The sequence below is a fragment of the Oncorhynchus keta genome, chromosome 8, assembly GCF_023373465.1.
Source record: "Oncorhynchus keta strain PuntledgeMale-10-30-2019 chromosome 8, Oket_V2, whole genome shotgun sequence".
Classification (NCBI taxonomy): Eukaryota; Metazoa; Chordata; class Actinopteri; order Salmoniformes; family Salmonidae; genus Oncorhynchus; species Oncorhynchus keta.
The window spans coordinates 19,909,486-19,936,145 of NC_068428.1; the positions used below are offsets into that span (position 1 = coordinate 19,909,486).

At 44.1% G+C, this 26,660-nt stretch overlaps 1 protein-coding gene across 1 annotated transcript in view; it reads left to right on the forward strand.

The window, feature by feature from the left end:
- Positions 1 to 17,137: 17,137 nt before the first annotated feature.
- LOC118386959 (patched domain-containing protein 1) overlaps positions 17,138 to 26,660 on the forward strand; it is a 32,171-nt gene continuing 22,648 nt past the window's right edge. Inside the window, exons 1-2 of the mRNA XM_035775002.2 lie at positions 17,138 to 17,919; positions 20,368 to 20,848. Of these exons, the coding sequence (XP_035630895.1) occupies positions 17,320 to 17,919; positions 20,368 to 20,848 (1,081 nt within the window). The 5' untranslated portion in view covers positions 17,138 to 17,319. The remainder of the gene's footprint in view (positions 17,920 to 20,367; positions 20,849 to 26,660) is intronic.

Genomic DNA, 26,660 nt, shown 5'->3' on the forward strand with positions numbered 1-26,660 from the left:
CAGCGGGTCTGGTCGCCGGTACGCAGTCTGGGTCCAGGTTATCCTGTGCCGGCTCTGCGTGCTGTGTCTCCGGGCGCTGGGAGGGTGCAGTGCGTCCTCTGCCTGCGCTCCGCTCGTACCGGGCAACTGTGGGAGTGGAGCCTAGGGGAGAGGTGCGTGTAGTAAGCACTAGATCTCCCGTGCTTACCCACAGCCCGGTTCAACCTGTGCCTGCACTTTTGAGGGTCCGGGCTCGAGTAGTTGTCCAGCCTGGGGAAGTGGTGCCAACCAGAGCTCCAGTGCTCCCCACAGCCCGGTCTTTCAGGCTCCTCCTAACACCAAGCCTCCTGAAAGTCTCCCCAGCCTGGTAGTTCCTGTGGCAGCCCCACGCACCAGGCTGTCTCTCAGTCTCCTCCCTGCAGGTGCTCCCGCCTGTCCGGCGCCGCTGCCGGAGCGTTCCGCCTGTCCGGCGCCGCTGCCGGAGCCTCCCGCCTGTCCGGCGCCGCTGCCGGAGCCTCCCGCCTGTCCGGGCGCCGCTGCCGGAGCCTCCCGCCTGTCCAGAGCCTCCCGCCTGTCCGGCGCCGCTGCCGGAGCCTCCCGCCTGTCCGGCGCCACTGCCGGAGCCTCCCGCCTGTCCGGCGCCGCTGCCGGAGCCTCCCGCCTGTCCGGCGCCGCTGCCTCCTGTAGCAGCTCCACGCACCAGGCTGTCTCTCTGTCTCCTCTCTGCAGGTGCTCCCGCCTGTCCGGCGCCGCTGCCGGAGCCTCCCGCCTGTCCGGCGCCGCTGCCGGAGCCTCCCGCCTGTCCGGCGCCGCTGCCGGAGCCTCCCGCCTGTCCGGCGCCGCTGCCGGAGCTTCCCGCCTGTCCGGAGCCTCCCGCCTGTCCGGCGCCGCTGCCGGAGCCTCGCCTGTCCGGCGCCGCTGCCGGAGCCTCCCGCCTGTCCGGCGCTGCTGCCGGAGCCTCCCGCCTGTCCGGCGCTGCTGCCGGAGCGTCCCGCCTGTCTGGCGCCGCTGCCGGAGCGTCCCGCCTGTCTGGCGCCGCTGCCGGAGCGTCCTCCTGTCCGGCGCCGCTGCCGGAGCCTCCCGCCTGTCCGGCGCCGCTGCCAGAGCGTCCCGCCTGTCCGGCGCCGCTGCCGGAGCCCCTCAGCCCAGAGGCGCCAGAGCCCCTCAGCCCAGAGGCGCCAGAGCCCCTCAGCTCAGAGGCGCCAGAGCCCTCAGCCCAGAGGCGCCAGAGCCCCTCAGCCCAGAGGCGCCAGAGCCCCTCAGCCCAGAGGCGCCAGAGCCCTCAGCCCAGAAGCGCCAGAGCCCCTGTCCCTCTGTCCAGAGCCCCTGTCCCTCTGTCCAGAGCTTCTGCCCCTCTGTCCCGAGCTGCCCCTCTGTCCAGTGGGGTCATTGAGAGGGGTTACCATGGTGAGAAAGCCACGGAGGCGGACAAAGACAATGGTGAAGTGGGGTCCGCGTCCCGCGCCAGAACCGCCACCGCGGACAGATGCCCACCCAGACCCTCCCCTATAGGTCAAGGTTTTGCGGCCGGAGTCCGCACCTTTGGGGGTACTGTCACGTTCTGACCTTTATTTTCTGTGTTTTGTGTTTAGTTAGTATGGTCAGGGCGTGAGTTGGGTGGGCAGTCTATGTTTGTTTGTCTAGGTTTTGGGAATTTCTATGTTTCCCTAGTATGGTTCTCAATCAGAGGCAGGTGTCATTAGTTGTCTCTGATTGAGAATCATACTTAGGTGGCCTGGGTTTCACTGTGTGTTTGTGGGTGATTGTTTCCTGTCTCTGTGTATGCACCAGATAGGACTGTAATTTGAGTTTTCACGTTTTCTTGTTTTGTTAGTTTGTTCATGTGTACCTTAAAGCATTAAAGAAGTACCATGGAAAATTACCACGCCGCGTATTGGTCCTCTGATCCGTTTCGCCTCTCCTCTTCGGAAGAAGAGGAGGAAACTCATTACATCTTGACCTTCTAATTCAGCTACTGTGTGGAGTAACCCAGTGCAGATCACGAAGTGGATATCACGTTATAAGATGCACGTCTGCACTTGTCATCTCCCGTCTTGATTACTGCAACTCGCTGTTGGCTGGGCTCCCTGCCTGTGCCATTAAACCCCTACAACTCATCCAGAACGCCGCAGCCCGTCTGGTGTTCAACCTTCCCAAGTTCTCTCACGTCACCCCGCTCCTCCGCTCTCTCCACTGGCTTCCAGTTGAAGCTCGCATCCGCTACAAGACCATGGTGCTCGCCTACGGAGCTGTGAGGGGAACGGCACCTCAGTACCTCCAGGCTCTGATCAGGCCCTACACCCAAACAAGGGCACTGCGTTCATCCACCTCTGGCCTGCTCGCCTCCCTACCACTGAGGAAGTACAGTTCCCGCTCAGCCCAGTCAAAACTGTTCGCTGCTCTGGCCCCCAATGGTGGAACAAACTCCCTCACGACGCCAGGACAGCGGAGTCAATCACCACCTTCCGGAGACACCTGAAACCCCACCTCTTCAAGGAATACCTAGGATAGGGTAAGTAAGGGTAAGTAATCCTTCTCACCCCCCTTCTCCCCCAACAAGATTTAGATGCAAGTGGCTGTTCCACTGGTTGTCATAAGGTGTATGCACCAATTTGTAAGTCGCTCTGGATAAGAGCGTCTGCTAAATGACTTAAATGTAAATGTCTGCAACTGAAGTAATGGCCACACAATGGAATGGACATGAAAATAGTTTGATTATATAGAAATCCCTCTGCAGTGCAAAGAACATAAGGTATTCACAGGACGGGAGGAGCATTGTACACACACATTCTGTTATTATCTCCACCCGGCACAGCCAGAAGAGGACTGGCCACCCTCTTAGCCTGGTTCCTCTCTACTAGGTTTCTTCCTAGGCTTTGGCCTTTCTAGGGAGTTTTTCCATAGGCACCTTGCTTCTACACCTGCATTGCTTGCTGTTTGGGGTTTTAGGCTGTGTTTCTGTACAGCACTTTGATATATCAGCTGATATAAGAAGGGCTATATAAATACATTTGATTTGATTTTGATTTGACATGGAAAATCTTGCCTCCGAATAGAATATGCATAAAAAGGACACAGAAACGAAATAATCTGCAGCAAACAAATAAAAGGTCTCCTTTTAGAATGCAAATAACATTTTCTCTCAGTCTCATCTCCTTGCCTCCTTGTCCCCTCTAAATGTGTATCGTTGATCCTGACGGCCGTTCCCTAAGTTACACATAGCGAGTCTACACAGCCTACACATAGTATATAATGAAATTAAATGCCTATTGCTTATTTTATGCCTTTCTAATTATCATGCCTTTTATGTCTATGCTTATTTTCTTTGATGTATAGAGACACATTAGTGTGTTATTGGAGGACGAGAGACCCAAAATAAAAAAAATGCCTCACCAGTCAACTTCCTCACTGCCCATATAAGGCTGAACAATATATGGACAATAACCACATCAAAGGTCATGCTTCAGTGAGGCACATGACCACGTCTTTCAAAGATAATTCGTAAAAATCCAAATAACTTCATAGAACTTAATTGAAAAGGGTTTAAACACTGTTTCCCATGCTTGTTCAATGAACCATAAACAATTAATGAACATGCTCCTGTGGAACGGTCGTTAAGACTCTAACAAGTTTACAGACGGTAGGCAATTAAGGTCACAGTTATGAAAACTTAGGACATTAAAGAGGCCTTTCTACTGACTCTAGAAAAACACCAAAAGAAAGATGCCCAGCGTCCCTGCTCATCTGCGTGAACGTGCCTTAGGCATGCTGCAAGGAGGCATGAGGACTGCAGATGTGGCCAGGGCAATAAATTGCAATGTCCGTACAGTGAGACGGCTAAGACAGCGCTACAGGGAGACCGGATGGACAGCTGATCGTCCACGCAGTGGCAGGCCACATGTAACAACACCTGCACAGGATCGATACATCGGTACACCTGCGGGACAGGTACAGGATGGCGACAACAACTGCCCGAGTTACACCAGGAACGCACAATCCCTCCATCAGTGCTCAGACTGTCCGCAATAGGCTAAGAGAGACTGGACTGAGGGCTTGTAGGCCACTGGCAACAATGTTATTTATGGGCACAAACCCACCATTGCTGGACCAGACAGGACTGGCAAAAAGTGCTCTTCACTGACGAGTCGCGGTTTTGTCTCACCAGGGGTCACCATCAGATTTGCATTTATTGTAGAAGAATGAGCGTTACACCGATGCCTGTACTCTGGAGCGATATCGATTTGGAGGTGGAGAGTCCATCATGGTCTGGGGCGATGTGTCACAGCATCATCGGACTGAGCCTGTTGTCTTTGAAGGCAATCTCAATGCTGTGCAATACAGGGAAGACATCCTCCTCCCTCATGTGGTACCCTTCCTGCAGGCCCATCCTGACATGACCCTCCAGGGTGACAATGCCACCAGCCATACTGCTCGTTCTGTGCAGGATTCCCTGCAAGACAGGAATGTCAGTGTTCTGCCATGGCCAGCGAAGAGCCTGGATCTCAATGCCATTGAGCACGTCTGGGACCTGTTGGATCAGAGGGTGAGGGATAGGGCCATTTCCCCAAAAAATGTCAGGGAACTTGCAGGTGCCTTGGTGGAAGAGGTGGGTAACATCTCACAGCAAGAACTTGCAAATCTGGTGCAGTCCAGGAGGAGGAGATGCACTGCAGTACTTAATATAGCTGGTGGCCACACCAGATACTGACTGTTACTTTTGATTTTTACCCCCTTTGTTCAGGGACACATTATTCCATTTCTGTTAGTCACGTGTCTGTGAAACCTGTTCAGTTTATGTCGCAGTTGTTGAATCTTTTGATGTTCATATACATATTTACACGTTAAGTTTGCAGAAAATAAACGCAGTTGACAGTGAGAGGACGTATCTTTTTTTTGCTGAGTTTATTTCTTTCTTAGTTTTTTGAATATATTTGACGTTCACATTTTTTTATTTGCCCTGTTGTTTTTCAGTTACATCAGTGTATTCATTCAATTGTATAACTTGTTACTTCACTGTTATTCCTCTCTTTCAGAGTTCACAATCATAGACTGCGGCTTCATTTGCAGAAGTGCGACACCCTTTCCTTGTTGCTTTTGCACGGCAACAATAAACAACAGAGTACGGTTTCTGAACACCTGACATACCATCAGCATCCAGTGGTCCCTCAAAAGCACCCAGAGGCCCTTAAACAGTGGCCAGTGGCCCCTCAAGAGCACCCAGAGGCTCTTAAACAGTCCACAGAGAGACCGTGTTATGTGTTATGGTATGTTGTTTAGTAAAGCTGATGTAGAAGTCAGCAGAGTCTCTAATCTCTTTACTGGAGCTGGTTTAACTGCATGTACAAAGCACATTCAGCTTGTCAGTATGTCTATGTGGTATAGTCTGTCTCCATTCTCATGAGGAAAGTAAATTGCATTATGAATCAGGGTAGGTAGTAACTGTATATATTTGCTCAATTAAATAATATAATTACAAAGTTATAACACAATTTTAACAGTACATGACATACATAACAAGCCTGTTGTTCGCTGCAACAATGTCAGTAGTGGCACACCCTGGCCATAGAGAGGTTGTATTCTCTATTTTGGTTAGGCCAGGGTGTGACTAGGGTGGGCATTCTAGTTTCTTTATTTCTATGTTTTCTATTTGTTTTTTTTTGCAGAGTGTGGTTCCCAATCAGAGGCAGCTGTTTATCGTTGTCTCTGATTGGGGATCACATATAAGTTGTCATTCTCCTTTTGGTGTTTGTTGGATCTTGTTTTTTGTTAGCTCTGTGAAGCCTGCAGAACGTGACGTTCGTTATAACAAAGAGTCATGAACACTTACCACGCTGCACCTTGGTCTCCTTCCGACGACAAACGTTACAAGTAGCTTGTCTCAAATATAGCATGAGGCAAAAGTGTTAATGTGCTGGTACCACTTTATATAATATTTCTTATGATCCTCAAAAATGAAATACGTTCGTATTTAACGTGTGCCGTGTACGAATGTGTGTGTTTGTATTCAGTGCGTGACTGTCAAACCTCCGCCCACATTGAGCCCGGCCCTGAACTGCACACTGCAGTCAGGGGTACATGTATCTTTCTGTGTGTGTACAGTACTCAATGCCACTACTACTATTATGAGCAGTATTCTTTTCATTGGGGGACTGGAGCTGCGATGAAGATCTCTTCTGTTGATATTTGATTGATTTCGTCCTTTGCTGCCATCGCCCCTTCAACCCCTCCACCTCTCGTTCTGTGACAGCATTATGAATTGCGAAAGCCCCCGTCCTCCAGAGAGATATCAGAGAGCCTCACAGCACCAACCAAAATAATCAAGTCATTTTCAGAATGAACCGTTGAAAGAAAAAGCACCATATACCTTCTTGGGTCAGAGGAGATAAAAATGGCCAGTCTCCTTTACAACATTTGTATAACATTTTAGTGTGAGCCAGCTGGTTCGTCTTGGCTCAATGGAGTGCTGGTTATTTGCCATCAAATCACTCAATACCTCTCCATAGCTCTTACACCTAAAGGACACATTTGACCTTCATCTACACTGATTGTTTCAGCTTCATCATCTACCTTAGCCAGCCAGATGAGTCACCTAGAACTGGGATTTACCCCAAATGGCACCCTATCCCCTGTATTCGGCTCTGGTCCAAAGTAGTGCGCTATGAAGGCAATCAAATGCCATTTGGGATGGAGACCTGGGCTTGGGGTAGCAAGTTCACGGGAAGGGAGGGGCCAGGAGATGACGGATGGCCCATTACACCAGTCACGCGACTGCAATACTCATCGGGAGGAGAAAGCAAGGGAGAAACCCCTAGCCAATTAATTGCGACCACTCAACCTTCTACATGTGGCTGAGTACTGAGAGGGAAGGAGGTTGTAATCCAGAAAAGATATGTCAGCTTGGTGGCGGTAGAATCCACTGTGACAAGTGAAATTATTAATACGTTTTTTTTTTACCCCCACAACCCCCCACCCTGCTCCTTGTTATTCATGGGAAGTGGTTAAGAGATATTGCATTACAATCACAGCAGCATAGTACTACTACCTATTGCAGAATAGTACTACAGTATAGCAGAGCCAGTGTGGACCGGGGCTTGGCCTGTCTCCCCTTCTTACAGGAGGGTTCACGATCGTGTGCTCGATGAAGACGTACTCAAGGAAAATACGGTCAGATTTCCAGACTAGGTGGTGCTTCCTGTTCCTCTGACCGTGTGCAAAGTCCATCCATGACTCAAGGTTGCTCTGACTGGGAATCAGAGGTGGGAGTCAGCACAAGACAAGGTACTAACCTACCGTATGTATAAAAGCCTGTTGATAACGCTGGCTGGAAACAACGGCAACAGACACTGTCCTTCTCTGGCCGATGTTCCATTGAACGGCCGAATTTGTAAGTCGCTCTGGATAAGAGCGTCTGCTAAATGACTTAAATGTAAATGTAAATGTTGTGTTGTTTGTGATTAATTGATCAACAGATAGGATCAATAATGAGAGACCTGTACCTCCCTCTCTTTCTTCTTCTTCTTCTCTCTCCCCCTCTCTCTCTCTCCCTACTGTTGTGAGCTGGTATGATGTTTACCAGAAGCTATAAGTGCAGTGTAACACTTGGCCACCCAAGTGGTGTTATGAATTACCCTATGTGTATAAAAGCGTGTCACGTTGGAGCAAAACACCCATCATTTCAAATCGCCATACACCCGTCGTAGGCCTCGTTCGTAAGTTGCCGCAAATCAAACTACAGTACATTAGGCCATTATACATGTGATTGCTGAATATATATGGCTCTGCAATGTTGACTCCCTTTCAAATGAGAGTTGTTGATCATCGACAGTCAAGATTCAAATAGATGTAAAAAAGATTGCCTATAGCGTGCACTTTGAGTACACTTTTCCAATATCTCCAGCTCGTGGATATGATCCCACCTCACATGGGACGTCTTTAAAATTGCATTACGCAAGTAGATATTAAATAATGCATAAGGTTTCGTATTTATATGATATGGGTGTATTGACAGCAGAAGTCTATGTGGGTCCCTTCAAGAGGAAGCTCTGTTTAAAAGCCAGTCTTAATCAAAGAGGCTCATTCATCTTAGCTGGGATGTTATGGCTGGCTCAGTGGTGATCTATACACATTAGTGTCAGCTCATGTGGGTGGTGTGCTCCTAACCAGAAGACATGTCAATACTTCTGTATTCATACGTAGAAGAAATCATAGCAATATAGCAATCTGTTTGATATTGTATTATTGCATTAATAATGTCAATAGATGTACAATTCTATACTATGAAATGAAAATGAAGTATAATTTTGCTACAGTACAGAGAATATTAATATATACATAACAATTAAAAGCATTCCACCACCCACATAAACAATAACAATCACAAATGCAAATTCTCAGCTGATCAACTATAGGTAGCATAGTGAGTCACCAGTCAATATCTATAGATGTCTATATCATATACCCAGCTTATGGATGTTGCATAAGATAGTCTTTAATAACCCTATACTGACGTTCAGTACTATTGAAAATCCAATATACTGTTATCGTCCAGGTTTTTACCCTACTACAGTAGCTCAGGCCTACTGCCAATTTGTTGCCATGGACATGGGCAGATTGGAGTGGTATAAAACGGATTGATGGTCTGACAGTAGTGATTGTGGATTCTGTCTGTGGCTGTGTGATTTAAGAACGTAAAAGTCCTCCTGGGCCGTGTTTCTGAGGCAGAGCACCTCCAGAGTGCAGCACCTGGCACCAGTGCTACATTCGGTGTTCCATCCAACATCCCTGTATCCCTGCACAGATGTAGGTCATCATTGTAAATAAGAGTGTGTTCTTAACTGACTTGCCTAGTTAAAATAAAGGTGAACTAAAAATAAACCGAGAAGGGATCCCTAACTCATGGAGCACCCTGCCCTGAACCACGTCCTCCTCCTGCCCAATCCTCCACTCTGTTCCTCTGTCTCTCTCAACCCTATCACAACCTCTAAATGTCTTTCTCACCGTGGTCTCTCCATCTCTCTCTACCAAGACTCAGCCCATCTCTTTCTCTAGGCAACGTGCATGTACTATTATTCTTTGGGGAATTGATGATGTCTTGTGCTTCCCGAGATACACAGAATAATATTTTGCAGCATGTACTGTACATCCAACATATGCATATGCACGTATGTTTCCATGACTAAGGATAAATGAATGGATGTACAGTGTATTTCCATGGACAGTCGTGAATAAAACAACAACAAAGCAACAACGTTTAACTGGAGTAACACAACACACTCAGGCAATATCTGCAGTAGTGAGTTTGAAACCAGGAATCCTCCATAGGGTAGCATAATTGTTGCCTTACTGGGGGGGGGTTACTGAGGAAAACTTTGAGCTGATTGAGACTTAATGACTTCCGATTTAGGTTAAATTAGCTAACTAAGAAATGTAGAATACAGTACTCATTTGGTTCGTCTGTGGGGAATAGGCAAGGACAAGCTGAATTAATCAGTGACATTCTCCATTGTAACCTCATTAGGGACAAGGAGTGTAGATTTCTGCTAAGTCACCTTCACATGGAGAGAGGGAAGAATTGCTCCTAAGATGCTCTGTTTATTTACTACTATTAAAAATACTAGCTTCCGGCTAAATTTAGATTAAAAAAAAACATTTTTATAAATAATGATTAGAACAGAGATGGTGAAATTAGAACATGAATCAAATGACAAAGCTACGTCCTTTAATATGTATTATACTTAGGTAGACAGTAGGCCTTTAGTAGTCAGGTAGAGACAGAAATAGATAATTTGAGCATAATAAAAGGCTCAGTTGCTCAAGTCCTCCTGGAATTCACTGACAGTTTACTGATCCCCTTGAATCTATTTCAACATATAAATAACAGATCTGTAATTCTTTGTCTTATATTCTTCTGGCTAAGCTCCTTGCAATATAATATTTGAAATCATATGGCCTAAAGAAATGTTTGTTTTGTAACATTAGAATATTATAGCATAATTGAAGGGAACATTTTGACAGATGTGTATTGCATTTACGTGCTGAAAATAAAGCATTACTATAAGTATAAAGGATTTGATGATGCATTTGAAACATAGCTTGACCTTTATCACTGTTCAAACAGGATGTGCTGCAGTCACAGCTTAAGGTATTAGAGGTTTTAAATGTCAAAGCATTACCTCTGTTTGTCATGCTGCAGACCACATGGAGATTTGTGTTTGAACAAGTGCACACGCATATATCAACACAAACCGTTGTGACGTACAGTACGGTATGCTTGGCAAGGCCAACCACCCTCTTGACAGTGACTGTCATCTTTCATAGAACTCCACAACAAAGGAGAGCAATCCGTAATTCAGTGGGTAAATGTGTATACACTCTCTCTCTCTTTCTTTCTCTTTCTGTGTGTCTGGGGGTGTTGATGAATAGTGGTGATTAGTTGTGAGAGGCAATGTGAGAGCAGTTTGCAGGATTACAAGCCATCACAAGGATGGAAGACGATCACTGAGGCAGAAAATAACTTTAATAAAGAGTCTACATTTAAATAATACACACCACATACAAACAAGACCTGATAGGCCCAGGGTGCTGTAATGGGTTACGTAAAAACAATTTCAACATGGACAGCTGAGGAACAAATTAAACCCAAATGCTGGTTCCCAACAAGAAATATAAAACCGAAAAAATCATTTCCATGTTTCAAATCAAAACCAGCAGTCACTGGTGATATCAGCGTGTCAGTGTGATACTGTTCAAAACTCCACAGCTGAAACAAAATAACATAGAAAGTTTATGGAAGAAAAACTGAGCATTGTTAAATAAGTAAAAAAATATGTACCATAATAACTGCATGTTTACAACTACATTGGTTGGCTTGACTGTCATCTGTATGCGGTGTACTTAAGAAAAGCATAACTTATGCAAGGCTTGCGGTCATTCAAATCAAGTTTTATTTGTCACATGCTTTGTAAGCAGCAGATGTCGACGAACAGTGAGGGACCCTCCCCAACAATGCAGAGAGAAAGACAATAGAGAAATAATAGAAAAGTAAATAAAGTAATAATAAAAGTAATAATAAATACACGAGTAACAATGACTTGGCAATACACAAAGATGTTGTGACTTGACTTTCATTACAGTTTTTCTCGATTGCTAAAACACTAAAACCCATTGGCTGTACAAAGTTATCAGTTGCCTGGACTCATTTAGCTAATTATGCAGTCTGTTGTCAATACCTTAAACCATTTCACATGGTAAAACACAATTTGCAGATCTCACTTAGACTTTTCAGCAAAGCTCTAAACACATTCTCATTCTCAAAACACATTCTGCACTCTAATGCACATGTCATCCATACTGGTAAACACAAGTGGCAACAATCAAATACAAATAGAGAACATATGTCATTGATTGAACACAACCACTCAAAACTGATTTAACCTGTTTCAAATGCTGCGACACAACCAATATAAGCCAGTTCAGAGAGCAAACAGGTTGTTGAAGGTGGGAAGGAGAAAGTCTGAGAATGGATACTGTAGTACAGTGCATTGTAGGCTGTATACTGTACAATGGACAAATTGTATGGCCCTGAACATTGTGCTTTCCATTTATTAACAGTACTGACTGCTCAATATATTTTGACTGGTTGCAGGTTCATATCAACAAAGAACAAGAATTACAGTATCACAGAGACAAAGGACAAGTTTGTGAGATGCAGGGTACAGTACTGTAAAAATAGGGGTACAAGGAGGAGGAAGAACAAAAAATTAAATTGCAAAGAGCAAAGCAGAGTAGTAATTTCTGATAAATTTTGAGCTACTATGATAGAACATGTTTTCGTTCATCAAAAGACAATGACAGAAAAATATGATTTTTAAAACATTAAAAATGTACTTCTCCCTGAGAATTGTATGTTTCGAACAATGTGTTTTCTATTTTTCGGTGTAGTGTTTACTGACTGCTTGAGAGTGTATATCATTTTGATCACTTTGTTTATGATTTGAGAGCAGTGTTTGATTTTGAACATTCGGCTCAAACTGTTTTGAGGCGAATGTTTCATTTTGCAAGAGGAGTCAGAGGTTATGTAAATAGTGCTTGAAGATGAGGTTTTGTGTTGAATGTTTTCAGGAAATGGAGCAAGGATTCAGAAATAGTGTTTTAGCAATTAAGAAAAACTGTAATCTCATGACTGTTATTTATTTAATCCAATAACTATGTTTTTTAAATGTTTTTTATTTATTTAACCTTTATTTAACTAGGCAAGTCGGTTATGAACCTATTCTTATTTTAATTGTTACCCGATTAAATGAATCATGTAACAATTAACCCATTAGGAATTTGGGGCACCACAGAAGAGCTTGTTTAAAGAGTTAACGTCTCCTGAATTAAATTCTATAAGGTGTATATCTATTACATCGATAAATAGTCATCTTATTAATCATTACCTCTTATCATATCATCATTCTGAATAGTCGTAACCTTCTTGGATCTGCAAAAAACCCAGCCTTACCTATGATTCAGTACTACACAAATTGGTTTCATTATTTATTTACTAGCTAACTAAATAATAACAGGATAACATGCACACTTTATACATGACACAAAGGTCCCTAGCGGACGTTTACAAGATGGCGACTTTTTACACAACAACGAGAGAGAGAGAGAGACTCTTACCGTTTATATATTTCAGAACTATCCTCATAGTAGTCACATAGTTTGCACACAAACCGCCACCCATTTGGAAAAAGAAATCATTAATGTATTTACGTGTGAATGCCTTTGTTTTCTGTTCATCTCTGTCGGGAACCAGCCCTCCTTAAGAAGGTTGTTGGCCTTTCAGCGGCAAGATTGTATGGCTCTGATTGTCCGAAAGGGGTCACCCCTTTCCCGTCTTCTACTGTTGTTCACTCTGGAAGATAGCTAACCAGCTGTGTCGATGGTTCCCATTATGTGATGAGCGTAGTAGGATAGTCTCACTTAGATGAGCTTTTCTAGATATTTGAATCAAGACAGCTAATCAGCTGTCTCAGTGATTGTCTGAGAGGGGAGTTTGTTTTCCCCCTTGTGTTGGTATTCAGGATTCGGACCACAATGGACATGAGCTGCAGCTCGCCGTCATTCTGGTCTAAAGGAAGGACAGTTTATTTCTTCACCTCATGTTGAGGTTCAAAGTTCAAACCACTTCAAACGTGTAGCTCCTGCCTCACGTTTCCTGGTCACTGAGATTCAGTGTTTAAACCACTTTAGACGTGGGCTGCAATTCCTCGTCTTTCATGGTCTGAAATGTTAACTCTCAGCCAGTCCTTTTAAGCACTCTGGTCATAAAGGACGGTTCCATCAGGCTGAAACGCTCTTCTGACCTCACTCGGGGCATGGCTACTTACTATGCACAAAGTTTTGTAAACTATTTTCTCTTATGGTTCCTAAAATCACGTCCCTATCTTAACAATAATACTTACATCATTTGTCATATTACATGCACAATGTATTGGATCGAAACTTTCCAAGTTACTGTATTTCATCCATACCATTTTTAATGGCATCACAAAATAAAAACCAATATGGCATTCTTCTTCAACCTTAATTTACAACAGAGTGTGGAGGTGTTAAAACCCCAACACCAGTTCCCTCCTCCCCTCTCCTGTTGGTGAGAGAAGGTCTGGTTACTGTCAGCCATTGCCAAGCTGATCTGACCCATTCTGATCCTCACAGGCCAGTCATGACACAGAATACCTGTGCTGAGTCGATAAATACAAAAGTATGTGGACACCCCTTCAAATTAGTGGATTAAGCTATTTCATCCGCAACCGTTACCTACTGGTGTATAAAATAGAGCAAACAGCCATGCAATCTCCACAGACAATCATTGGCAGTAGAATGGCCTTACTGAAGAGCTCAGTGACTTTCAACGTGACACTGTCATAGAATGTCACCTTCACAACAAATCAGTTCGTTAAATTTCTGCCCTGCTAGAGCTGGCAACTGTAAGTGCTGTTATTGTGAAGTGGAAACGTCTAGGAGCAACAATGGCTCAGCCATGAAGTGGTCGGCCACACAAGCTCACAGAACGGGACCACAGAGTGCTGAAGCACGTAGCACTTAAAAATTGCCTGTCCTTGGTTGTAACGACTTCCAAACTGCCTCTGTATGCAATGTCAGCACAATAACTGTTTGTCGGGAGCTTTATGAAATGGGTTTCCATGACCGAGCAGCCACACACAAGCCTAAGATCACCATGCACAATGCCAAGCTTCGGCTGGACTGGTGTAAAGCTCGCCACCATTGGACTCTTGAGCAGCGGAAACTCGTTCTCTGGAGTGATGAATTACACTTCACCACCTGGCAGTCCAACGGACTCATCTAGGTTTGGCGGATGCCAGGAGAACGCTATCTGCCCCAATGCATAGTGCCAAATGTAGAGTTTGGTGGAGGAGGAATAATGATTCATGGTTCGGGTTAGGCCCCATAGTTCCAGTGACAGGAAATTTTAATGCTACAGCATACAATGACATTCTAGACGATTCTGTGTTTCCAACTTTGTGGCAACAGTTTGGGGAAGGCCCTTTCTTGTTTTAGCATGACAATGACCCCATGCACAAAGCGAGGTCCATACAGAAAGGGATTGTCGAGATCGTTGTGGTTTAACTTGACTGGCCTGCACAGAGCCCTGACCTCAACCCCATCGAACACCTTTGGGATGAATTGGAACGCCGACTGCGAGCCAGGCCTAATCGCCCAACATCAGTGCCTGACCTCACTAATGCTCTTGTGGCTGATTGGATGCAAGTCCCTTCAGCAATATTCAAACATCTAGTGGACAGCCTTCCCAGAAGAATGGAGGCTGTTATAGCAGTTAAGGAGGGACCAACTCCATATTAATGCCCATGATTTTGGATTGAGATGTTCGAAGAGCAGGTGTCCGCATACTTTTTGTCATGGAGTGTATGTACACATAACTAGGAATAAAGGGAAAGATAATAAACAGTAACAGCAGCATATCTGATGAGTCAAAAATGTTAGCGCAAAAAAAGGGTCAATGCAGATAGTCTGGGTAGCTATTTGGTTAACTATTTAGCAGTCTTATGGCTTGGGGGTAGAAGCTGTTCAGGGTTCTTTTGGTTCCAGACATGGTGCATCAGTACCGCTTGCCGTGAAGAGAGAAAAGTCCATGACTTGGGTGGCTGGAGTCTTTGACAATTTTCAGGGCCTTCCTCTGACACCGCCTGGTATTGAGGTCCTGGATGGTAGGGAGCTCAGCCCCACTAATGCACTGGACTCTACGCACTACCCCCTGTAGCCTTGGATGTCAAGCAGTGTCCATACCAAGTGGCGATGAAGCCAGTCAATATGCTCTCAATGGTGCAGATGTAGAACTTTTTGAAGATCTGAGGTTCTGAGCGCCCATGAGAAATATTTTCAAGCTCCTGAGAGGGAAGAGGCATTGTCATGACTGTATTGGTGTGTGTGGACCATGATAGATCCTTAGTGGACACAGAGGAACTTGAAGCTCTCAAACAAAGCTCTTGATCGAATGCAGATCAGCATGCAGCAAAACCTACTGTACTACGATATGGTTTCTTTCTTTCTAGAGTAATTGGAGAACTTCCTTTACTAGCTTTGTTGGTGACTTAATTTCCTCCGTGACGTTATTATGATTATTTATTTGAGGTATGCCATATATGACTTCATTGCCATGATGGATGTCTTGCTGCACTTTCAATGCCGTGGTTGTTTTTATGTGCACTTTGGAGAATGCATCACCATAATTAGATAATTTCTCTTATAAGTGAGCTGAATGAAAAGTCATTAGTGTGAAGCAACGCAGGCTGGAGGATTGTGTTACACTCTTTCACAACACCATTCATCAGAAAGCGTCAAAAACTCAATTCATTAGTGTTTTATGACGTGGTGTGACTGGCATTGAGTGAAGGGAGAGTTAGTTAACATTAGCCTATAGGTATTACATTGCATATTTGATCATATTGCAGCAACCAGGGTGGTTTCAGCGATTAAGCTTCCATTTCATCCACTTGTCTTGAGATGTTTTCCTCATAATAACAGCAGTGTGCATGTGACCATCCCACAGACCTGGTGGATTTTTAAAGAAAACACTTGGCACATATTTGAAGGCAAGTGGTATGGTCAATCACTGAGGAGAGCAATAGTGAATCCGTTCTCCAAGGAGAGGGCACACTTCACAGTGCACAAGGGAACAAACATGACTATATTAGGCAACAGTTTTGTCAATGTGTCTTTTGATTGTATGTAGCCTAGTGGAGGTAGTTGCATCTAGCGTCATGCAAGGATGCAGGGTTCATAGGGGTGGCTTCCAGGTTATTCTAGGCGTCTCCCTCCTTGTATAGGCCTCTTTCCATGTATCCTGGCCAGGGACTCTACAGTGTCAAGTGACTGTCGCTGTCCACGCTGTCCTGGTGCTGAAAATAGGAATTCCGATTATGTCGCTGAATCGCCTCAATAGTGCTGAATTGCTTGTTTGTTTATTTACTGCCAATGAATCCCAACAGATAAAAGTGAGCTATAGGTAGCCTGCTGTAACCCGATGGTATCACTGACAGTATTGTTCCAGATTGTGTGGCAGGTGTAAACAAGTGTTGTACTGACGTTGTCTTTACTTTACTTTGCTCCTATAAATCGCTCTGGATAAGAGCGTCTGCTAAATGACTAAAATGTAAATATAAACTTCCTCAGGTGAAAAAACAACTTCCTCAGCAAACTCCCCATGACTTTGAAAGGCTTTGAAGGACATGCTGTCTCCCCCTCTCACGAGGATAATTCATTAGCTAGTATTACATATGAGCAAGACTATGTGATTTATCAAATAGACCCATGTATAAAATACACCTAGCATAGCCTAGGCTACTGGCTATTTAGCGTTAAGCGCAACAGTATGGTTCTCATTCATGGGGTATTGGGAGTGATTTCAGGAAGTACATGTGGCCATTGTGCCAGCAGTGAATATTTCACGACTCTTATGGCTATTGCGCGTGTTCCTAAAATAACCCACCATCAGCATTTCTCCGTCTTCCCCCTTCAACCAGCACATGGTTACAGTCAAGTAGGCGGCACCAATAGTGTAGTTAGAACTAGGTATGTAAGCACATCAGACAGCCGCAGGTTGCTGCTATTGCAGCAGGAGCAATAGGACGAGTCACGGATCTGAGGTTAATAAGTGGGAGGAATGGCTTGAGATTAAACAACAACTACAAAAAGCAACGAGAGATGAGCAATATCTGACAGTCTTGTTGGAAATTGCTGCAGTGCTCTTTTCCCAGGTGTAGTGTATTATCATACAGATGAACGAAACTGGGCAACGGAGTCTCATGTCACATGTGCTTCATAGGAAGAAACGGGGCATCTGCAAGCTGGATCTGGAGGAGGATGCTGCGGCAAATGATACACAGAGGGCTCAAAGCTTCTTTCTACTGGCTGGGCTTATTTGTTAGTAGGCATCCGGTTTTTTTCCTCACCGTTCCCGCAGTCTTAACCATCATTTTCGGATCTACAGTCCTGAGCAGATTCAAGCCCGAAACGGACCTCGAGATACTGGTTGCCCCGACCCACAGCTTTGCTAAAGTAGAGAGGAGTCTTGCGAACAGCCTTTTCCCCATCGACCAGTCTAAAAACAAGCTGTATTCCGACCTGCACACCCCCGGCAGATATGGCAGACTGATTCTACTGGCCAAGTCTGGGGGAAATATATTGGAGCTAGCCGACCAGGTCCTGCAGGTTCACAAGCAGGTGTTGGATTTGAGTGTTAATTACAAGGGATTCAATTACACTTTCGCTCATCTCTGTGTCCTGAGCCATCAGGATAAGCGATGCATCTTGGATGATATAATTACGATATTCGAAGATATCCGTTTAGCTATTCTGTCGAATTATACTTTCTCGAAGGTGCCCGTGAGCTATCCAAATACAACCTTAAAGGTAAGAAGGCGAGAATTCTGTTTTATTATAGTAAAATGATAGGCTACAATGTTTCTGTTGGCCGCAAGCATCAATTACCGATTTGAGTGTCAGAGAACGTGACTGACACGCTGTGTTATTAAAAAAACGAACGAATTACTTGGATTAGCAGTGGGACAATGTTTCTGTAATGAGACCATAACCCACTGTCTGAAACCTGCAATAATTTCTCAATGAACGCAATAGTTGTATTCACTAAGGCTATTATGTAGGTTGCTGATGTCTTCATATCAGGCAGTCAAGGCAAGGAAACACTCAGAATAGATTGATTGAATTGCCGGTGTGTAGGCTAATTGTTAGCTGCAGGTTGTGAATTGGCGGCACAGCCCTGCACTGCTCCAGTATACAAGGAATATCCCCCTTCCTATTCTGATGCAGTGTCTTTCTCCCTCTCCTGCACATATATAATGACATAGCTGATAGACTAGTAAGGGCCTGCATTCCGTCTTCCCCTGTAAAATATTGTTATGCCTCCTAAATGTATGCTGTGATTGCAGCCCTCTGCAGATGTATTGCTAGGCTGCTAGGCTACCTATGCCCATGTCATTTTAAACAGTAGGTTATAAATTAGGTTTATATTTTAATCAGCTGTTACACAGTTACAACAGGTAGCCTAATTTTACAACAGGTGACCAGATCTGTTGCTAGTAACATGGCACATTGAGCCCATTAGATTAATGAGTGTAGATAGAGCCTGAGGTAATAATCTACCTTGAGTGAGACTATTATGCTGGGTAACATGAGTAGCCTAGTCACTGAGTGGAAAACTGTACTATACAAAATAATGCCTTTGCTACACAGAGCATCTTAAATTGCAAGGCACATGTCTAGCTACTGTGTCACCTCCAATATGAACATTTCTAGTGTGAGCTAGCTAATTCTCCTGCACCAGGCCTAGCTGTGTAATGCACTTGGGCCTGCACTGTTAATTCATACTGGGCTGTCCCTAAATCACTTCTAGACAGCACATCCTACTACCGTTCATTCCTCTGCATCCAAGGCCACGGTCTTCACACATTACTATTGCAGCTAGTTGCCTGTTTCCCCATATGTCTCTGGCCCTTGTCCTCCCGTTGCCACCAACCCCTTTCACCTCATCTGGGTAAAAGGCTTCTGTTTTAAGGTTGGAATATACTGATCATATACTGACCTTCTTTTCCACCCCTCTTTGGCAGATACTTCCATGGGTTGTCTGGTTATCGTCTGCATCTTTGATACTCCCCGTCTGTCTGAGCTGAATGTCTTGACACATTTGTTGCTCTTCATTCAGTGCTGTGATGTCAGCTGGGGGCTTTATTCATGTGCTTACTAGTCTGATGCTAAACCAAGCCACGGCACTGCACTATGAACGTTTACATCTCTGGTTGGTATGTCAGACTTTCATGTCGTCTGCTTGTTAGAGGAGTCTTTGTGGTGTGGGGTTGGCTATAAATGTTCAGGTCCACTGTTTTGAGAAGTTCTTACTGATTACTCCATCTACATGATCATGATAGGGAATGAATGGCAATAATACCAGGAAATTCCCTGTTCTGCTGACAGTGCAAGTGGTATTTAATTACAATACCCCATGGAATCATTCATTTTCATTTTTTGACGTTAGAGTTGTACAATCAACATCAAGTATTGTATTGAAGAGATCCAGGATTGTCTGTACAGTACAGTAGGCTGTAGATTACAAATAGTGATCAAATCAGACCAGCTAGGGCCCTTGTCCGAAATGAACAAACAATGCTCTATTACATTTGCATAATTCCACAATTGGCTGACAAGTTAACTGTTCCCCCACTTGTCTAGGAGATCCATCTTCTCTGGAGGACAGTTAATTGGTGTCCTGTATCTCATCTCCACATATCAGTCACCTTCTGGGGGAATGAATATCACGGCATCCCTATACTAGCGGCGTGCTGAACTGATAGGACAAAATATGCCTTTCTAAAAACAACTCGGCAGCCAGTGATTGGTTTAACGTGTCTTATCCAACCGTGTTTTAGGAATCATATAGTACAGTGCATGTGCTCTGATTCTGTAGTAGCTGTAGTAACCAGACTTTTTCAGGCATGATTCCCAGATACACAATTTACTATAGTATAAATGATGGGAATAGTTTATCATAGTGCAATTTTACTATTGCTTAGTAAATATGATATTACACATTATTTATCTTACCGTAAAATGTATTCAGTGTCATTATCTCTCCTGCAGGGAATTCATGCATTATGTAATGGTTGATTGATGGGTCAAAGTGTTTAAATCATTCACAAGATAATCATAATCCAAAAACATAACCGACTGTTGTTATTTCAGGTAACAGAAACCAAACAGCGTATCACCAGCTATGCTCTGTAGGGACTTGAGATTCATCTGTCAGTGTGTCTGATAGTATCCTGTCTGCTGTGCTCCATATCCCAGGACGGCCGTGTCTCTTTCATCGGCCACCAGCTGGGTGGAGTGGCCTTCTCGCCCAACAGCCGAGACCAGCAGGTGAAGTTTGCCCGTGCCGTCCAGATCACCTACTACCTCCGCAATCATGGCCCCGTGGTTCAGGACGTCATCGCAGAGAAGTGGGAGAACGCCTTCTGCACCCTCATCTCACGCCTGTCCACGCTTAGCGAGGACCTGCACATCCAGTCTCTCACCTCCTTCAGCCTGTGGAGGGACTTCCACCAGACGGGAGTGCTGGCTAAAGGGGAGGTGTTGGTCAGCATGGTGCTCCTCCTGCTGGCAGCCACCATCTCCAGCTCCATGAGGGACTGCCTGAGAGGGAAGCCCTTCCTGGGTCTACTGGGTGTGCTCACAATAGCCATCGCCAACGTGACTGCAGCTGGCATCTTCTTCATCTCCGACGGGAAGTTTAACTCCACGCTGCTGGGGATCCCCTTCTTTTCCATGGGTGAGTCTGGAGCTGCTTAGTCTTATCAGGGGCAGCCATGTTGCTGATTGGGGAAAAGATTAGGGTAATTGGCTGCTGAGGGCTTCCTCAAAGAGGGCCACCCCTTCCTCCACTGATTGTTTTCAGTTTGTTTTGGTGGGAGTGTGTTGAATTGTGTGTGTGTGTGTGTGTGTGTGTGTGTGTGTGTGTGTGTGTGTGTGTGTGTGTGTGTGTGTGTGTGTGTGTGTGTGTGTGTGTGTGTGTGTGTGTGTGTGTGTGTGTGTGTGTGTGTGTATGTGTATAAGTGTATGTGTGTGTATATGTGTGTGTGTGTGTGCATGTGTGTGTGTATGTGTATAAGTGTATGTGTGTGTATATGTGTGTGTGTGCGCATGTGTGTGTGTATGTGTATAAGTGTATGTGTGTGTATATGTGTGTGTGTTTGTGTGTGCCTGCCCTGCATATATGTGAGTGTATCTAACATCAGTACAACAATGCTCGATATTTCCCAAATAATCATCAGATAAATGTTTTAATCAACTATGAAATCACAATTAAAATGCATTGTATTACGTACGTTACAAAGCACTACTGTACATCATCTAATGGCTGCAATAAAAAAAGCCTGACTATTTATTGTTAGTATGAAAACTTTGAACTGAGTTATGATAATCTTAACAATCACAAATTGCAGGCTACTTATAACATGTGTATTTTCTAAATCGATAAACTCTTTATGAAAGTGCCAGCATCTACAAACATCTCCGTCTTAATTGTCCCATTGTCTGTGGAGGGTAATACAAGTTTCCCGGCAGAGTTTTTACTCAAACCATTCTAAGCCACAGTATCACAAGGCGATCTCCTGTGTATATGTGGTTTTCTGCCATATGCAGTAACCTATTTTCCCAGTCTCAAAGGTTCAGAAGTCAGTCAATCCCTGGAGACTAGACTACTCTGACGTAAATAAAGTTTAAGTAAGAAGCAGGAACAGGAGGCAGAGGCATCTGGGTGACCTGCAGGTTGTGTCTCACCAGGGAAAGGGAGGAGGAGAGACAGAGTCAGGGAGGAATGGCGGGAGGATAGACATAGGCAGGGAGGAACTTAATTAAAGAGGCAATCTGCAGTTGCTACAGCCATTTTTTGTAATTATAAATGAATGATATGTCCCCATTTATTCATGAAGAAAATAACTTATTCATGTCTCATGAGCTTAGTTCAACTGTTGTACCCCATCAGAACTCAAAATATAAGCTTGTTTTACTCCAATGTTAGTTAACAATGTAAATTTAAACAAACACTATGCAGCTTTAAAATATGGTTAAAACTAATGTTGATATTGTGGATGGTCAGTCCTTGCATCCATAGCTCAGTCTATGAATTTGAGAGTAGTTACATTTCTCCAGCCCCATCCCCCAGCTTTTACCGAAACAGAGAGCGCTTTGTTATTGTTTCAACCGCTAACTGCTGCTTTAAAATCACTAAATACATGTGACAGGTCCTCCGAGACTAAAGATTTCCACCAACCACCACCAGGGATGACACTTTAGTTTCTCACAAAGTAAACAAAGACTATACTTGACTCCATCCTTGTCCAACATTTGTTTTGTAGTTATCCTCGAAATGAATGCAACGTGATTATCGCCAGACTCAAAGTCCAAATGATATTTTAGTTATGTAATGTTAAATCATCTGACAAATCGTACTTAACCAATCAACGATAGTCTTTTTGGACTGGGCCAAACCCCATGAGGGCAGTTGACTCTCACCACACGTCAGTGGACAACTGTAAGATGAGACAGCCAGACTGTCTTAACACAGTGCACCTTTTCATGTCTTTTACCAACTATGTCTACCTGGGATGTCATCTTAGTGAAGCCAATTACTGTATTGCTGAGCTTGTCAGTTCTTGTCTCCCTGGGTAGATAGTTGTTAACTGGAGGAAAAGAGGGAGGAGAGAGGGCTTTGTGCCAGGACTCATGAAACGTACATGTCACCACTGGCAGGGCACTGCCTGTTGTTCTCTCTGCACCAAATCAGCCGTGGACATTCACCTTACCTACTGTACTGTAACTCACACACTATTCACTTTGCTGTAAAATAAGTACTTACTTTCTGCAGTTCTTCTGAATCCTCTGTTTTACAACATGTGTTATTCTTTGCCCTAGAAAGATTTCGCTCGCACTACTAAAACATAAATCATTGTAAACAATTCAAAAATGTTGACGCTGTGTGTATGCTTAGCAGAATGGTTCTGCAGGCAGGCACGGTGGCCTTTGTGGGAGTCTTACTCCATTTCAAAGTAATTTCTCCTGTTTCGTGACTACTGAACACTACTCTTGAAGAACTGGTAAAAGCCTACACCTAGTACATGTATCTAAACCATGCCTCCTAAATCTAGTCCACAGTCAGATCAATCACAGTGAATGCTCTACAGGAAGTTCCTTCTGATTTACAGAGTTTGCATTTTCCTGTCTGGAAAACATAATTCTGGAGGAATTGATTTTATTCCACAGGCTAAGACGAATAGTGACACTGGACACGGCTGGTTACAGGCTTCACACAATGTGGCGAACACTGGTCCTCTGAGACCCAGCTGGCCGCTGATGGACTGGAACGCTGATGACACGTTCATTAATATTATTGTCATGAGCGTAGGATGATGATGATTATGGATGTGACAATTTCTCAGCCATTATGATTATGGCCATAGTATCATGAAACAAGGCGAGACCCAGATGCAGACAAAGGAGGCAGATGGTTGGAGTCTTACAATATTTTTTAATCAAATAAGTCAAGAGAATGGTCGTGAACAGGCAAAAGGATCAAAACCAGTTCAGGGTCCAAAAGGTACCGAAGGGCAGGCAGAATCAAGGTTAGGGCAGACAGGATGATCAGGCAGGCGGGAAAGTAGTCCAGTCAGGCAGGAGTCAAAACCGGGAAGACTATCAAAAGAGAATAGCAAAAGGAGTATGGGAAAAACACGCTGGCTGACATGACTAACATACAAGATGAACTGGCACAGAGAGACAGGAAACAGGGATAAATACACTGGGGAAAATAAGCGACACCTGGAGGGGGTGGAGACAATCACAAGGACAGGTGAAACAGATCAGGGCGTGACAGATAGGGAATACAATCTTCTTTAGGGCTTGATTAGAACCTTTGAGTTGTACTCAGATTAGAGTCCAGGAACAGTCCTGTCAGAGAGTGATTGAAGCAGATATGAGAAACATCCTGAGAGAACTCCACAGTGAATCAATGTCAGGATGAGGGGATGATGTTATGTTAGTGTATGTCAATGGAGACAGTTGTTCCATGTACAGTATACAGTATGGTCGAGTTAGAACCGTTTACATTTTCGAGTGGCGACACTGAAGATACGTGTATATATTTTGTTGGCAAAAGACTGTCCACCAGGACCAATGAGAATGGAGAAGGAAGCGGTGGGAAGTGAAACAACTGATGTGTTTGGTACCTAATGAGCACACTGAATAATAAGCATGAGTGGAAGTGGGATTTACAGAGAAGAGGGAATAAGTAAACACTGTAGTATAACTGGTTGAGGCTTGATTTTCATTTAGTAGTGTGTTGGTTATTATCATTCATGATCAAAAAGTCCATGGAAAGAATGGATAATGTCGATACACCACCGAAGAAGAAACCACCACATTTACATAACACATTGATTCCTAAGAGCAGTCCAAGCAATATGATAATGTAGGTTCACAGGCAGCTGATGCACTTCTTGGGCCAATTTGTCACCACTGTTGTGTCACAGACAAGTCATCCGTATTCAGTGCTGTGCTGCTGCTGCCACCAACCTTGAGTGAATGGCCTCAGATAGGGTATGTGTGATACAGACAGACACTTGGTGGGTGTGGCACGCTACCAGAGACAGTCCAGATAGGGTAATAAATTGACATCTTACGGAGAGTAAGAGTGAGAGAGCATTTCTGTGCATTGTCACACATGCACACATGCTCACACATACACTGGCACTAACACTCACGTATGCACTACTCACTCGCATATACACCATTACACTAACAGGCAGCACCTGTCTTGTTTAGAATTGTAAACAGGACAGGGGCTGTGTGGTCATGGCAAACATGCTCAAGTTGCTCCGGGAAGGCATATGACAGTGTCCCACGCAATCAGTTAGAGAGACCACACACAGACATGCTCTCTCACTCTTTCTCTCACAAACACAACCACACCCAGAGAGAGAGAGAGAGAGAGAGAGAGAGAGAGAGAGAGAGAGAGAGAGAGAGAGAGAGAGAGAGAGAGAGAGAGAGAGAGAGAGAGAGAGAGAGAGAGAGAGAGAGAGAGAGAGAGAGAGAGAGAGAGAGAGAGAGAGAGAGAGAGAGAGATTCACACAAATTAATGCACAGAGCAGAGCAGACCGAAAGATGTCAATTTATTGGATCGGAAAGTGTATGTTTTGAACAAAATGTATTGATCTGCTCCTGCTCCAAGGAGAGAGAAAAATATTCAGGGAGACATTAAAGCCATTCTGATATAGATACTTATCGCTAATGTTCTCAAGCATGACATATTACATGTCAAAAGGCTAGGGGTCCCGCTAGCGGGACAACTTCCAGTGAAGCTGGAGGGCGTGCAATTCAAATAAATAATCATAAAAATGATGGATATTAAACATTTAGGTATATACAAGTGTCTTATATCAGTTGAAAGTTAAAATTCGTGTTAATTGAACTGCACTGTCTGATTTACAGTAGGCTTTACAGCGAAAGCATGCCATGCAATTGTTTGAGGATGGTGCCCCACATCAAAATATTTTTCCACTGGCACAGGTTTCATAAATTCACAAATAGCGATGAAATATTCACTTACTTTTTGAAAATCTTCCTCTGATTTGTCATCCAAAGGGTCCCAGCTATAACATGTAGTGTCGTTTTGTTAGATAAAATTCCTTCTTTATATCCCAAAAAGTCTGTTTATTTGGCACCATTGATTTGAGTAATCCACTAGTTCAACTCGAAAATGTACCCCTAAATTTTGTTTCAACAAGTCAAAATATGTTTCTATTTAATGCTCAGATACCCTAAAATGTAATTAAACTATAATATTTCATACCGAAACAAGTATGTTCAATAGGAAAGCGATATTAGCAGGTGCGCGTCCTCTTCGTCGCGCGCGCATACACACATTTCCACGTCTGTATCCCTGTAGTAAAACTCATATTTCTTCCTCATTTTGGAAGAAACAAGCCTGAAACCTTGAACAAAGATTACTGACATCCGGTGGAAGCCATAGGAATTTCATACTGGGAGCTAGATTTAATGATTTCCCTATAAGTTCTATTGGAAGGCCTTGCTCTCAAAACAAACAAAAATGTTGGTTGGTTTTTCTTTGGTTTTCTCCTACCATATCTATTGTGTTATAATCTCCTACATTATGTTAACATTTATACAAACTTCAGAGTGTTTTCTTCCCAATGGTACCAATTATATGCATATCTTGGCTTCTGGGCCTGAGCAACAGGCAGTTTACTTTGGGCACGTCAGTCAGGCGGAAATTGAGAAAAAATAGGCCCTAGCCTGAAGAAGTTTTTTTAAGTTAGCGACTATTTAATATCCCATTGCCGTGTTGGGCAGGACGTAGAGAGTTTTCTTGGCAAAGCAGCAGCTAGTATTGCATTTCCATGTTCATCCAGGCAGAAAGAAGAACCACTCACCGTGCAAATCAAATCAAACTGTATTTGTCACATGTGCCGAATACATGTGTAGACCTTACCGTGAAATACTTACTTACAAGCCCTTAACCAATAGTTCAATACAGGTAGATGATGGGTAGATGACGCCTACTTTCC